Source organism: Amblyomma americanum, chromosome 3, assembly GCF_052857255.1.
Source record: "Amblyomma americanum isolate KBUSLIRL-KWMA chromosome 3, ASM5285725v1, whole genome shotgun sequence".
Classification (NCBI taxonomy): Eukaryota; Metazoa; Arthropoda; class Arachnida; order Ixodida; family Ixodidae; genus Amblyomma; species Amblyomma americanum.
Genome location: NC_135499.1, coordinates 213553261 through 213566340, shown reverse-complemented (window position 1 = coordinate 213566340; position 13080 = coordinate 213553261). Strand labels below are relative to the sequence as shown.

The 13080-nt window shown below is 46.0% G+C and overlaps 1 protein-coding gene across 4 annotated transcripts in view; it reads right to left on the bottom strand.

Moving 5' to 3' along the window:
• Positions 1-13080, bottom strand: part of krz (beta-arrestin protein kurtz) — a 39923-nt gene that overhangs the window by 9390 nt on the left and 17453 nt on the right. For 2 of the 4 annotated variants that reach the window (XM_077659943.1, XM_077659941.1), the window contains exons 2-7: positions 5711-5824; positions 5556-5647; positions 4591-4963; positions 3809-4029; positions 2632-2704; positions 493-636 (exon numbers count right to left, since the gene is read on the bottom strand). In XM_077659943.1, the coding sequence (XP_077516069.1) occupies positions 493-636; positions 2632-2704; positions 3809-4029; positions 4591-4963; positions 5556-5647; positions 5711-5802 (995 nt within the window). In that variant the 5' untranslated portion in view covers positions 5803-5824. Of the gene's footprint in view, positions 1-492; positions 637-2631; positions 2705-3808; positions 4030-4590; positions 4964-5555; positions 5666-5710; positions 5825-13080 lie in introns of all 4 variants that reach the window. The other 2 variants (XM_077659942.1, XM_077659940.1) reach the window with 1 other exon arrangement.

Here is a 13080-nt window from a genome sequence, read left to right as displayed (position 1 = left end):
ACCAAGCAGGAGTGACTATTCCCGAGCTCTCCGGCCTGCTGAGTTCTCATGCAATTGAAGATTTGAGAAATTAAGTTGAAAGCAGCGCAGAACAACTTGAACAAAATCCCATCATCCATACAGAAGCACACACTGTAGGAGGACATAGAAACAGGTCAGACAGAAAAACCTCATCTGTCCTCTCGCTCAAGGCTCTTGACAATAGATGCGAGTCAGTTGGTGGATATTTCTGACAGGTAAACCCAAGAGACCATAAATATGGGCTTAATAAAGGCTGAAGTCAGTCAGTAAAACATAAACAACTAATGTGGTGGACAATTGTGTTACATGGTTCCTCATAAATGCTTATAATAGTGCAGAACAAGATAATGGAGGAGAGAAAGAGCTTGAACATGTTTTCTTTTGTCCTTTGTCATCTCGTTTCATGCTGTTTCTACAACAACTTATGAAATTAGAATTTTGTTTGCTTTCAGGCATGTCAACTGGACTTACATGGTGGAGGAAGCAAGGTTGGTGTCTTCATGTTTGAGCTGTCCGTCGAGTGCAAGGCCCCTCTTGTCCTTGTTGTTTGCCAGAAGGGGCCGCAGGTAGTACACTTTAGACAGAGTGAAGCCAGGACCGACAGGGCACCCTTCCCTGGTAAAACGCAAAAGGCACACTTCAAATGGCACACGTGGGACTTTTTAGCACCAATGTAGCTTCTCAAAGGTGGGTGTTGCACCAATGAGTTTAAGCTTACGCTGAGCATACTTGTGGTTATTTGGCGCATGATTAAACTCTAATTCACAAGCACTTAAGTAGACAAGGTTCGACTGCCTTGCCATATATATGCATGGTTAATAAAGGGGCCAAGATGCTGGTCACTCTCACTGCTTTAATGCCATGCTTAGGTCTGAAGCAGTTATGAGTTCGGTGTTGTGCAGGCTGGCCACATGGTTAAAACTTTACCAGGCCCCCTCAACTTTTCATGGGTGCGGTTAATGACCCATGGACACTCCTGACAGAGATCATCATCGGCTAGCTATGTCTGCTGCATGACAAAGGCCTCTCCTGCTGAAAATCTGTCACTTGTCAGATCAAAAGCTTCCAACCAGAGTTGCTAGTCAGTAGAAAAAAACTACTGCCAACTTTTATGGCAACACTGGCGCGATGAAACTCGCAACAACACTTCGCAAAATCAGTCAATTTCACTGATGATCGCACACTGCAGCTATCATAACCGAAGGTGGTGCTAAAAACCTCAAGGTAGACATTACAATGCTTTATCGCTCTAACGTGTCTAAATAATTGCTACAGTAAACACTGACTGAACAGTTTTTCGAACGTCAAAATTTCAGACGTTTTCAGACTTTAGCACGACAATGTCACGCATTCCATGAGGTCAATTCATAACTAATCATGAATTCCAATCGCAGGCCCGGAGCGGTCTGCACGCTCTGTGACAGAGCGCCTGAATCCGGCGCAGAGCACGCATACTGAAATTGCGATTGGAGTACATTTGCTCTGGCCAGAGCATATAAAGCGCCGCTATCGCCGCTGAAAAAGAACGTCACGCAAACTTCCGGTCGGATCCGCCGATTTCGGCGGAGCAGTCCCGACTGCTCCACGGAGCAATCTTGGCTCGGCAACCGCTCCCTGTCTATGATTGGAAGACGCGATCCGTGCCTCAGATCTGCGTTTGGAATACGGTTGCTCCGAAAAGAGCAGGAAACGTTGCTCCAGAAGTGCTCCAACTCTGCGATTGGAAGTCACCATAAGACTGACAGCTAATCATCCAATTTTTCATAGCTCATCTAGAGCACTTCCGATGCCATTTTGTTTTTACAGTAAAGTCTAGGGATAGCAAATTTGTTTAAAATGATGCTCAAACTAATGGGAGCCACTTTAAATGGTGGGCCTGACACTCCACACTGGTCAGCACGCAATGACTGCAACGCTAATGCATGAAAGCTTTCTTGTAATCACTACCTCACTACATCCACTACTGGGCAAGATTGAGCTGCTTGAACACTAGTTACGGCCTGTGAAACCTTTCGAAGCCAAGCCACTCCCTCCTACATAAGCAACAAGGTAGCAGCTATGCACATGGAGGCACGCAGTACTCTGGAACTGAGTCCATTTCACTTCTATCATATGAGTTGCATATTGTAAACAAAAAAATACTGTAGGCTTCAGGACCAGTCCTCTACTGTGAACAACCTCACCTAATTGCGAAAGCCTATGTGGACAGAGCACCTGCCTTGGGCAAGCTGACAACGCTACATTCTTTTTCACATCTCTGTCTTCCCCATTCAGGTAATCTGCATGGTAGTAGGTGGTGTGCATTTGTTTTCGCACCTAGACTTTGCAGAAGCCTAGCACTTGTCAGCAGTGTGTAAAATGCTGAGCTCATGAAAGTGGTGACAGTCTCTGTACAATGGTGACATGACACTCACCAAGAACAGGGGTATCTTTGGGAGCATAGAATTGAGCAGAAAAACAGCAATCGAAACATAAAATAGCCATTTTATTTTGTCGACAGAATTTGTCTTTTAGATATATCCAAGTGATTCCCACTGTCTGAAAGATTGGTTGGTGACTTCAGCAGGAAAAGATATTGTTACCTTCATGCAAAACAAGGGGGTTACTCACTCGGAGTCAATCTCAGCCACTGTGCACTTGTACTGCGCGGTTGAAAACAGGCAGATGTCAGCGAACTGGCGCACTGCAGCAGGAAAATAAATCAATGTCACTTGTTGGCCTCCAAGCTTTAATCAAGCTGTTTCCATGACTTGAAAGACTCTTGAGGACTCAAGCAGTATTTTTTGTTTGTGCTGCATGAATGTACTGACAAAAATATTTGTCTTCCAGGCCACAAGTTCCCTGCAACAGCCACCACATTAAATTTTCCTCTAATTTTTTTTGTGGATGCCAGGAATGGCAATGTGATTAATTTATCATATTTCAACAAATGAAAATGAAAAAAATAAATTACGATTACTCCGCGAGCTCAAACTGTTCGGCAAAACTGAGGCTGAGGGCTATATGCGTGAATGTGTTGTCGTGTTTTGTGTCATCAGCCTTATTCAAGAGGCAACACTGCAGAACCGCACGCAACAAAATACATGCTGCAAAGCCACCCGAGCATATTAATCCACACAGCCTTCCGCTCAGCAGCGGCCGCTGGGATGCCATACCACCAAGCTTCCGCTCCTTGCCACCCCTACTTCATGTTTGTTCGCCTCTTTTTTCATGGCCTCGAGAACGCAAGGTTGTCGTGAAGTTGGATTCTCCTCACAGGTTACAAGCTTGGTGGTTGAGCTCGTTGTAGACATATCGAAACACAGCGAAAAAAAAAAATGCAGTTGATTCTTGCGTGGGTTCTGAACATAATGCAAGGTGCCTTCTAAGACAGATGATTTGATTAAAACAACTCATTATATTATATATTCATACAAATACAGCATTCGGCTGAATTCTTGAAAACTAGAGTCTGGCATCCGGTAACAAATAATGTCTGCTCATACCTTGGCAAGCTGATATTTTGACAGCAAGCTAGTGTGTCAAGTACATGGCTTTGATAAAAAAATGTAGTTCTGATGAAAACACATCAGTGACATCAACAATGCACCTGAAAATTTCTTCTCCACAAAAAAACCAAAGCTGAATTAGCAGCACTAAATATGTCATGCACACTGTGCTGAGCTTTCCAGGCAACAATCCTCACAACAAACAGCTTGGTTGCACTAAAGCTACCCAGCAAGGAAGCAGGAGACGGCCCATATTACAACAAGACTAAGTGCCACAAAAGAATCAATGGGCAACGCACCAGAGACCTTGACCTTCTTGACGGTGCGGTTGGAGTTGTTTGCAATATGGACATTGACAGCAATGTCCTCTCCGTGGTGGTAGAGCTCCTTGTCAAGGGATGCCTCCAGGTGCAGCTTGTTGGGCGACATGACGAACTCCTTGCTCACCTCCACACTGGGCTGTTCTCCCTGCCGGCTTGGTGCATACATAATCTTGCGGATGGCTAGGCGTACCGAGCTCCTGTACCAAAAAGCAAACAGCAAGCAATAGACATCCCAGTTGAGGAGCAAGCAGCCCTGCAGCCGAACATCTTTCCTCAACGACATAAAAGTACGCCAAGCTATCTGCTCAAACTCATAAATTTTAGCTGCCTGATAGCAGCTAAACCACAATATTGCCTGCAGCAGATGAACGTAATACCAGATATAGCATAGTGGGCAACACAAATAAATTCCAAACTTCACTGCTGTTAACAACTGCACGCATTAAATTAATGAAATTAATAAGATGAAAAATGTGGTAGCAAGTGCACAGTATGTGTGGTAATCTGGACATTATGCCGCCATGGCCCTAATGAACCCTTCAAACTTACTAATGTGCATTTAAACTACCAAATAGCATCTGCGCTTTGTGCTTCAATCCAAATGCAGCCACTGCAGTCAGTACTAAAACCTGCAACTTCCAAATCCCCATGTGCACCCCTTTCAAACCTTAAATTGCAAACAGCTTGCTAGCCCCACTACAACTCTGACATTAGCTGAGGCTCAATTGTACAGCAGCGAAGCAATGTGCGCCGCTCACCGCTTGTGCGGCTTGTCGTCGGGACTGTCTGCAACATAGCCCTTGAGCTCGTAGTCCACTCCGCAGGGCTTGCCTGTGTCCCCTGGAGCGGGCTGAAGGGTTACTGAAGCAGGACAGTGGGGCGGCAGCTCGAAGTAGAAGGGGTAGGCATTGGGACCTAGCTTGCGCAGTAGACGCTCCTGCAGCCGTGTCAGCGGTCGCTCCGTGGTCTCCTGTGGAGGTGGGTAGATTTGCTCCGATGCCAAGTAAAGGTCCTTGCGAAACGTCAGCCCCAGCACATCGAGGTCTTCACGGCCATAACGGAAAGCCGCCAAAACGTGCCCGAACACCTTCCGCTCCTTTACGTATTCCGGGTCAATAAGAACCACCCCATCTGAAATGCAGAGCCACACCATGTCAATGCTCTTGGACATGGGAAAGCACGCTGCATACTGCTTTGAAAAACAGTTGACTAAAAATGACCATGCTGCTTATACAAGTGGCACAGTTTAGAGTACATCTCCTGTTCAACTAAAAACATCCAAATAAGCATTTGCCAAGCACACACAAAGCCTTGACACCAGACAGTGATAGTTCAAGGTCATGCAGGAAGTCTTTTGTCCTACTGTAGACACAACTCATCTAATGAGAATTAACATGGCATGCAGCTCTTGGCCAAACAGCCTACATACTACAAAATGCAGATAGTAGGCTGATGCAAGGCAAACTAATTTAGCTGTACACCAGGATGACACTACCAGTCATGTGCAGCATTCGCTATAAGTTCGCAACTGTGGCATAAAAAGCCAAGAAAGACATGCTTGCTGATACACGAGGTCATGTACACAAAGCAAAAATAAAGCACGCTACCATACCAACACTGCACAAATACTGAAATGACATGTTTTAAGCACAAGAACAGTTTTTTTTAGTGTGCTCCTAGGTTGCCTAGCACCTCAGTACGAACAGATGCTGTGAAGACTCACCTATAGGATCAACACTGGTGATATGATCCACAAAGTCTCGTTTTCCCAAGTACATTGTAATCTTGGCATTTGGCGAGCTCTTCTTGAACACCCTGCATGCAAGAAAAGAGCTGTTGCTGCTTCAATGAACGCTGCTTTTCACATCATGCACATACCTTGTACCTCCCTGCCTCTTGATTGTGTCCTCAGCAATAGCTACTTCTGATACAGTAGCAGACCCTTGCGTATCGTCCATGCTCACGCTCATGTTGCTGGCCAGCACGAGAAACCTGCGAACCGCATTTTCACGACAATCTTTGTGGGTCCAAAGTAGCTGGACTACATGCAAGTTCCAGCTCACTTTTTCACGAAAACAAAACACGCTACGCAACTCTCCACCATGGCCTTCCACGGTGGCTCACTGGCTGTGCCATTTGCATGCTGAGTGCCAATTCAATGGTTTGAGCCCAGCCATGGCTGGCGACCGCACTTCGATAAAGGCAAATTGCAGAGATGTCCGTGTACTGAAGTTTTGCTTCACATCAATGAGCTTCAGATGGTCAGGTCAAAGTTAACAGACCAATTTCACTGCAATCACTGCACATATGCACAGCTTGTTGGACAATCATGGTACCTGTACTCCTCATTGCTCTACTACTGCTCTGACACTTGAGACAACTTTGAGACAGGTACAGACTAGCCACATTGTGACATATAAACAAGTGTTTCTATAAACAGTCAGTGACCCTTAGTGGGTCACATTTTGTAAGACTCATCACCATCAGCCCGACTACACCTACTACAGGGCAAAGGCCTCTCCCATGTCTCTGTCCTTCGCCAACCGCATCCACTCTATGCCTACAAACTTCTTAATCTCATCTGCCCACCTAACCTTCTGCCACCCCCTGCTACGCTTATTTTCTCTTGGAATCCTCTCCGTTACCCTTAAAGACCAGCGGTTATCTTGCCTTCGCATTACATGCCCTGCCCAAGCCCATTTCTTCCTCTTGATTTTGACTATACAATGTCATTAACCCGCATTTGCTCCCTCACCCACTCTGCCGCTTCCGGTTTCTTAACGTTACACCTACCATTTTTCTTTCCATGGCTCGCTGTGTTGTCCTTGACTTACGTTGAACCCTTTTCGTTAGCCTCCACATTTCTGCCCCATAGGTGAGTGCTCGTAAGATACAACTGTTGTACTCTTTTCTCCTGAGGGATATTGGTAAACTGCCCTTCACGATCTGAGAGAAGCTGCCACATGCACTCCACCCCATACTTATCCTTCCAGTTATTTCCCTCTGATGATCCGGATCAGCTGTCACTACCTGCCCTGAGTAGACTTATTCCTTTACCACTTCCAGCCTCTCGCTGCGAATTGTGTTTTCTGCACGTTAATTTTTAGACCCAGAAAAACCCAGAAAATCGTCTTGTAAGACTATGAGTAAGATAAAAAATGTTAAAGGTCTTGGATATGCTTCTCTTCAGTAACAAGATATACTCTTTTGACAAGAAACATAAACCTTCCTGAAGAATGGAGTGTTGGGCAAGTCGGTTGGAACTTGACATAGTTGCAACAGCGCAAAAGACGACGAACAAAGAAGAAAATCCTCTTCAAAAATCCTACAGCTAAAATATTTAAGTTTCTTTGGAAATGCATCCACACTTCTAAATAAAGTGAATCTAGTCTAGAAACAAATCATACAATACAACTTTGGAGCACAGCTGTGTGCACAGGCAAGCCTTTCCTGTCTTCATAACTTCCTCCTCGAGCATATGGTAAGTACAGCCAACCCAAGAACCATAACCATTGGCGTCCTCTGCCACAGCAGTGGCATTGTGAAGCTTTCAATGGAATCGGTCTATTTGGTGCCCTATGCTACTCTATGCCTTGCTTTTCTAAGTTTAGGCACTTTGCAGCACTTATACATTGAATCTGCTGTAAGGCTTCAAGTTTTATATTCAGCAATATGAGAGCTAGTGCAAAATAAATGAATATTTGCAAGCACTTCCCACTACCTCTGCCCATAGGCACGAGCTGAACTCCCTTAGGACTGGTACAGGCTAGACTTTTGTAAAATTTCTCCTCACTTCATGAGTGCAGACTAAACTGAACCACACTTGCACCACCCCAAACAGGCAGGCTGAGGGTCCATGATCACCCACCCACACAACACCCACCATTATCACAATTGTGTCACCTCTCAGTTACACTGTTCCATTCATACAATGAACTGAACTCAACTACTTTGCTTCCTTATCTTTTGCTCCTTCAGCCCTCGCCCCATGTGCAGGGTAACCAATTAATGTATGGTAGCCAACTGGGCATTTTCTCGTTAAGCTCCCTGAATTTCCTTTCCTCTCTCTCTAAATCACAACATGCTCACAACATTTCGTCTGATGGTTCTGCATTTAGTGGCATGTCCAAGTCATCTGGGTAGACAGGCAATTTTTTAGGTCGTTTAATAGTAGTAGCCACAGAATTTTGGTTTACTAAAAGGGAAGTCTGCCTGTGTACCATACGTAACTTAAGGATAGCATGTGCCATGCCCAAAATGCTCTTATGTTTAGTTTCAAATTTGCACAGAGATTACATTTTAAGTTCTCCATTAAACAACATACCTGGCTTTCACACTATCCTGGTTTATGCAGCAGAAATGGAGCACCACCGCTGCCTTCAATGCCAGCCATGGAAGAGTAGGTTTAGTCAGCAAACGAACATATGTGAACAGTGGTGCCTTTTTGCTCATTTTTTTTTTCTCCAACAGTTACACTGTTCCAATTCCTTTTTGAACTTGCTTTTCTACATGCCAGTCTTGCAGGTGAGAGATAAGTTTCTTCATTTCTGAACTGTGCAAGTGGCTACTCGTAATGCATTAACACACAAACAACTAAAGATGTGATCTCCACACGAAATTCACACATGAGAAAATCGCTGGTATGGAATGAATGCCTGAATGGTGTGCCAGGATATATATATGCAGGTTGCTATGTTTCTCAGAGCCCTATCGTTAAATGGCATGCAGTACTGAAATTATTTTTCTTAAATAAATTACCCTGTGTTTTCAATATATGGCTGAGCCCACCAGTCGAAACTTTATCTTGCTTTGTGAGAGTACCTTCAAAGCACATGAGCTGGTATAGCTAATGATGTCTTTATTACATACCAGAGGGTTCAGCAGTGTGCATGCAGGCTCCAAATACATATGTGAAGGAAAGGTAACCATGAAAAAGTTCAAAAGTGAGGAAATAATCTCTGGTGAAAAAAGCAATACACATATGCTGAGAGAGCTGTATAGGTCAGCGAAAAATAAAATTCAAAGGGAAGTCATTTCCACAATTTCCCAGAAACAGTGCATTTGAATAGATGCTTGAGGATGAAATATGCCACCAGCAAAAATTTGAGGCCACACACGACAGATACTGCCCCATTTCCTTTCCCCAAAAACCAATTAAAAAAATATATATATATATATTTGCTGTCGCTGCATTCAGGGCACTGTAGGGGCCTTCAAGACGCCAGTACATGATGGATGTGAGTGTAGACAACTGATATGCTATAGAGTTTAAAAATGGTCGGGGTGTTGTCCATTTTCAGAGAGAAACATGTAAGGGCAGATCTTTCGCAGATCAGAGGATCGGTGCAGAAGATGGTCAGTTGTTTAGACAGACGAACTTAGCACAATTAACAACTTAGGAATCACTAGCTAACCATACCAACTCAACAAAAACTATCTGTCGACCACACGCAGAGATATCGCGCCACGCGATGCTTCAACCCAGTGCTGCTGCGGGGCACGAAAGAGGGACAGCAGAACAGCACTATTCATTTATCGACCGTCATTGCGAGGAGTAGCGCGCGCACGCCGGCACACAACAAAGCGCGCTTCAAAAGTCTGCCCCTAGAAACTCCAAGCGACGGAAATCGGCAGTACACCGCCGCGACGCGTGCACACACTTGACGAAGCGATAGAAGGCCGTCAATTCAGAGGCTGCAATGTTCAGGCCTCTGACATCTTCCTTCCTTTCTTTCTTTCTTTCTTAAGAGCGAAATTTGCTCTTACTCTCACGTTTGAAGAGTTCGTGGGGGTCTGCTACCACCCTCAGACCACAACGCCATCTATGGCAGCAACTACTCATTACGTTTCGAGATTTCGTGGCGTTTCACAGCAACACCTCGCATTGAGACTCTAAGCGCCATCTGTAATACTTTCGTTCTGCTATATACACTTTAACAAGGGGCACCCATCCGGGGTCAGTTGTGTACCGAATTGGGTAGGCAAATAAAGCCCTACGGGTTGTGGTATCGGAATAAAACCACAATTCAGTAATAGGTAAACATTACATACATGCAATTACTAATTGAAACATTACCATATTGCACCGCGAGCCGAATTCTAGGTCCTTGACCCCCGAAGGAAGTTCCGTTTGGGACGTATCCTGGCGGGGGCGAAACCTGGCGGCGCAACTCGACAACGGGTAGACGTGCATCGTAATTTCTCTGATAGATAGCGCTAGGCGTCGATCGCTCCTAAAGTCACTGGAACGGGAAAAGTACCGCAACCAGCCGCCATATTTGGTCCAGCGCCAATTGCTGTGCCCGTTCCAGTGACTTTAATCGCTCCTATGGTGCCTCGATCCTAGGGTGCCTCAATGCCAGCGCCGCCCTAATCGCTCCGCTGGGTGGAAAAGTTTGTTTACTTTGCCGAACCGCTCAGGGTTTTCTTCACTGGCTCCGCTAGATGCGGAAAGATTTTCGTTGTACGCAGAGCCAATACAGCTAACGCTCGTTGTTTCAACGTCTTCCAGACGGTGGCGGCCTTTTTTTTTAACGAACTCTTCAACGCTTTTACCGCTGTCAATAGCCTAAATCCAGCCTGGCGAAGGCACCGTGACGTCAAGACATATCGCCTGCATTCACGCGCCAAGCGCAGTGTGCAAGCGGATGCGTTACTTCCGCGAGCTGCGGAACAGCGCGTTCAATCACGACCTCGACGCCGTGCGAGTGCATGGGCCTGAACCGTGGCCTGGACGTATCATTCCTTTTTTTTTTTTACAAATAAACTCACTCGTCTCGCAGAGCCTATAGTTCTTCACACAGTCTCTACAATCGCGACATGTGAGCCCAGGAAAGAAACTGAAGCAGTCTGCGGTCGCCCAGCGCAACAAGGACACTTTTTTTTTAATACTGACCGTTGCAACGCTAAATGTGCATGTCAAACAAAAACTTAGAATTATTGAGTTGTTATGGGTCCCGGCTCACTCGAGGAATCCTAATAACGAAGCGGCACACATCAAAGCTCGAGTAATATTCGTCAGCTGAGCAGGGGACGCGCGCGCGGTAGTTGCTGAGAGTTTCTCGAAGGACTGCCTACCATCGTATCAGGACATTACTAATCATTTTAAACTAGACAGGCGGATCTTCCCTCCTCCGGACAAAACCTTAGATAAGGAGCAGGAGACCACCTGGAGGCGACGCGATCTTTAATCACTCCTTAATTGCTACCAAAATTCTATCCCGGTAATTACGGCCCGGAATGTACATACACTATGCGGGGAAATGGCCACTTACGATCACATATTGTGGAACTGTAAAGAGGAGCCGCCACCAGAATCTCTTAATACAAATTCCTACTCTCGAGCAATGGGAGGCCGTGTTGGCCAGCTCAGACCTGGGCGTTCAAACCCAGGCCACTGAATGGGCTACTCAGGTCGCTGTCAGCCGTGGACTGATAGCCACCTAGCACGGATCATCTGCGTTCTAGCTGCCTTCTGACGAAATAAATGTTTTCCAATACAAAACGTGCCCTAAGCGAAAACTGCTTGTTATGGGTCGCCAATGATGCAGACGATTATAATTAATTATGATCAATTCAGGAAAGGACATCGTGGAAACTTGGCATTGAAAAACTAAGACTGTCGTATGCCATCTCAGCGTCAAATTCCTGCAGCGCGAATAAGCGAACGGCTTAACCGGCGTCCAGCGTTGGAACAGTCTGTACATAATGAGTAAGTTACCCAATTTGAGATTAACGTTGGAGCGACAGAGGCGAAGCACGAAATGTTTAAACGAGAGCGCTGCATAGATCTCCGGCGTCGAAAAGACCCGCAAGGACACGTCTCCGAGAAAACGGCATTACTCCGAACGACAAAGAGCGAGCCGTGCAGCATGGGTGACCGCCAGAAAAGGGCGACGCTAGCTTACGTATAGACGCGCTCAAAGAAGATGCGCTGCAAAATGTGCGCTCGCGCAGTGCAGACTTCTGTTCAGATTAAAAAAACACGCACACACAAACAGCTAGTGGACGAAGCGCGGACTTTCTCAATAAAGTCATCGCGGCGAAAAATGCCGGTGAGCTAGTTTCCTATTCGTCGCGGTGGCTCAGCGGTAAGGGCGCTCAGCTACTGAGCCGGACTACCCGGGTGCAAACACGGCCGCGTTTCGATGGCAGCAAAACACAAAGGAGCCCGTGTGCTGTGCGATGTCAGTGCACGTTAAAGATATCCCCAGGTGGTCGAAATTATTCGGGAACCACCCACTCCCACCTTTCTCCCTTCCCTTAAGGCGCGGTTCGGGTGTACACCGCGATGCGAGACAATTACAGCGCCATTTCCTTCCTTCAAATCCGTTTTTTTTTTCTATCGTTTCAATACAAAAATACCAATGCCTTTGCAGTTGTGGTTGTGAACGAGAATGGTGACCACATCGTCTCGGCGACAATCAAAACGAAATCCTCTGAAACGGCAGAAGAGGCGGCTATAGCCCTCGCCCTAGCACATACCCAAGGGAGCATCATCCTCAGCGATTCCAAAATGGGTATCAATAATTTCGCTAAAGGGCGAATTACAAACAACTCCCTTAGAATCCTTAACGCAACCAAATTCTCACCAAATTATTCCGAATTGATATGGGTCCCAGCCCATTCGGGGAATCCGGGGAACGAGGCAGCCCACAATAAAGCCCGAGGTTTCGTCGACCGGGCAGTGGATGAGTCTGGCTCCCTGAATTTCACGAAGGACTCAATGATCACATATCATGATCTCACCAATCATTTTAAACTAGAGAGGAGAATTTTCCCCCCTCCAGACAAAAGACTTACTAAAGAACAAGAGGTTACGTGGCGTCGTCTACAGACGAGATCGATACGCACCCCATCACTCCTCGCGCACATTTATCCAGATCTTTACAACCCAAACTGCAGACACTGTGGCCAACGTGCTACCTACGATCACATCCTGTGGGACTGCAAAATAGAGCCACCTCCGGGTGATCTAGTTACAGCTCCTTCTCTCGAGCGGTGGGAGACCGTGCTGGCTAGCTCTGACCCCAGAACGCAAGTTTTGGCGGTGGAGTGGGCTGACAAAGTCGTCGAGGGCTATGTACTCTCGACCACTTAACGCGACCTCTTGCCAAGCTCTTCCCGGCGAATAAAATGTTTTACAATCAAATTCCTCTGAAACTAGTACAGTTCCCTAACTGACACTTATCTCCACTATCTCCACAGTCTCGAACGTTACGTTACGTAACTAAACTATCACTAGCAGA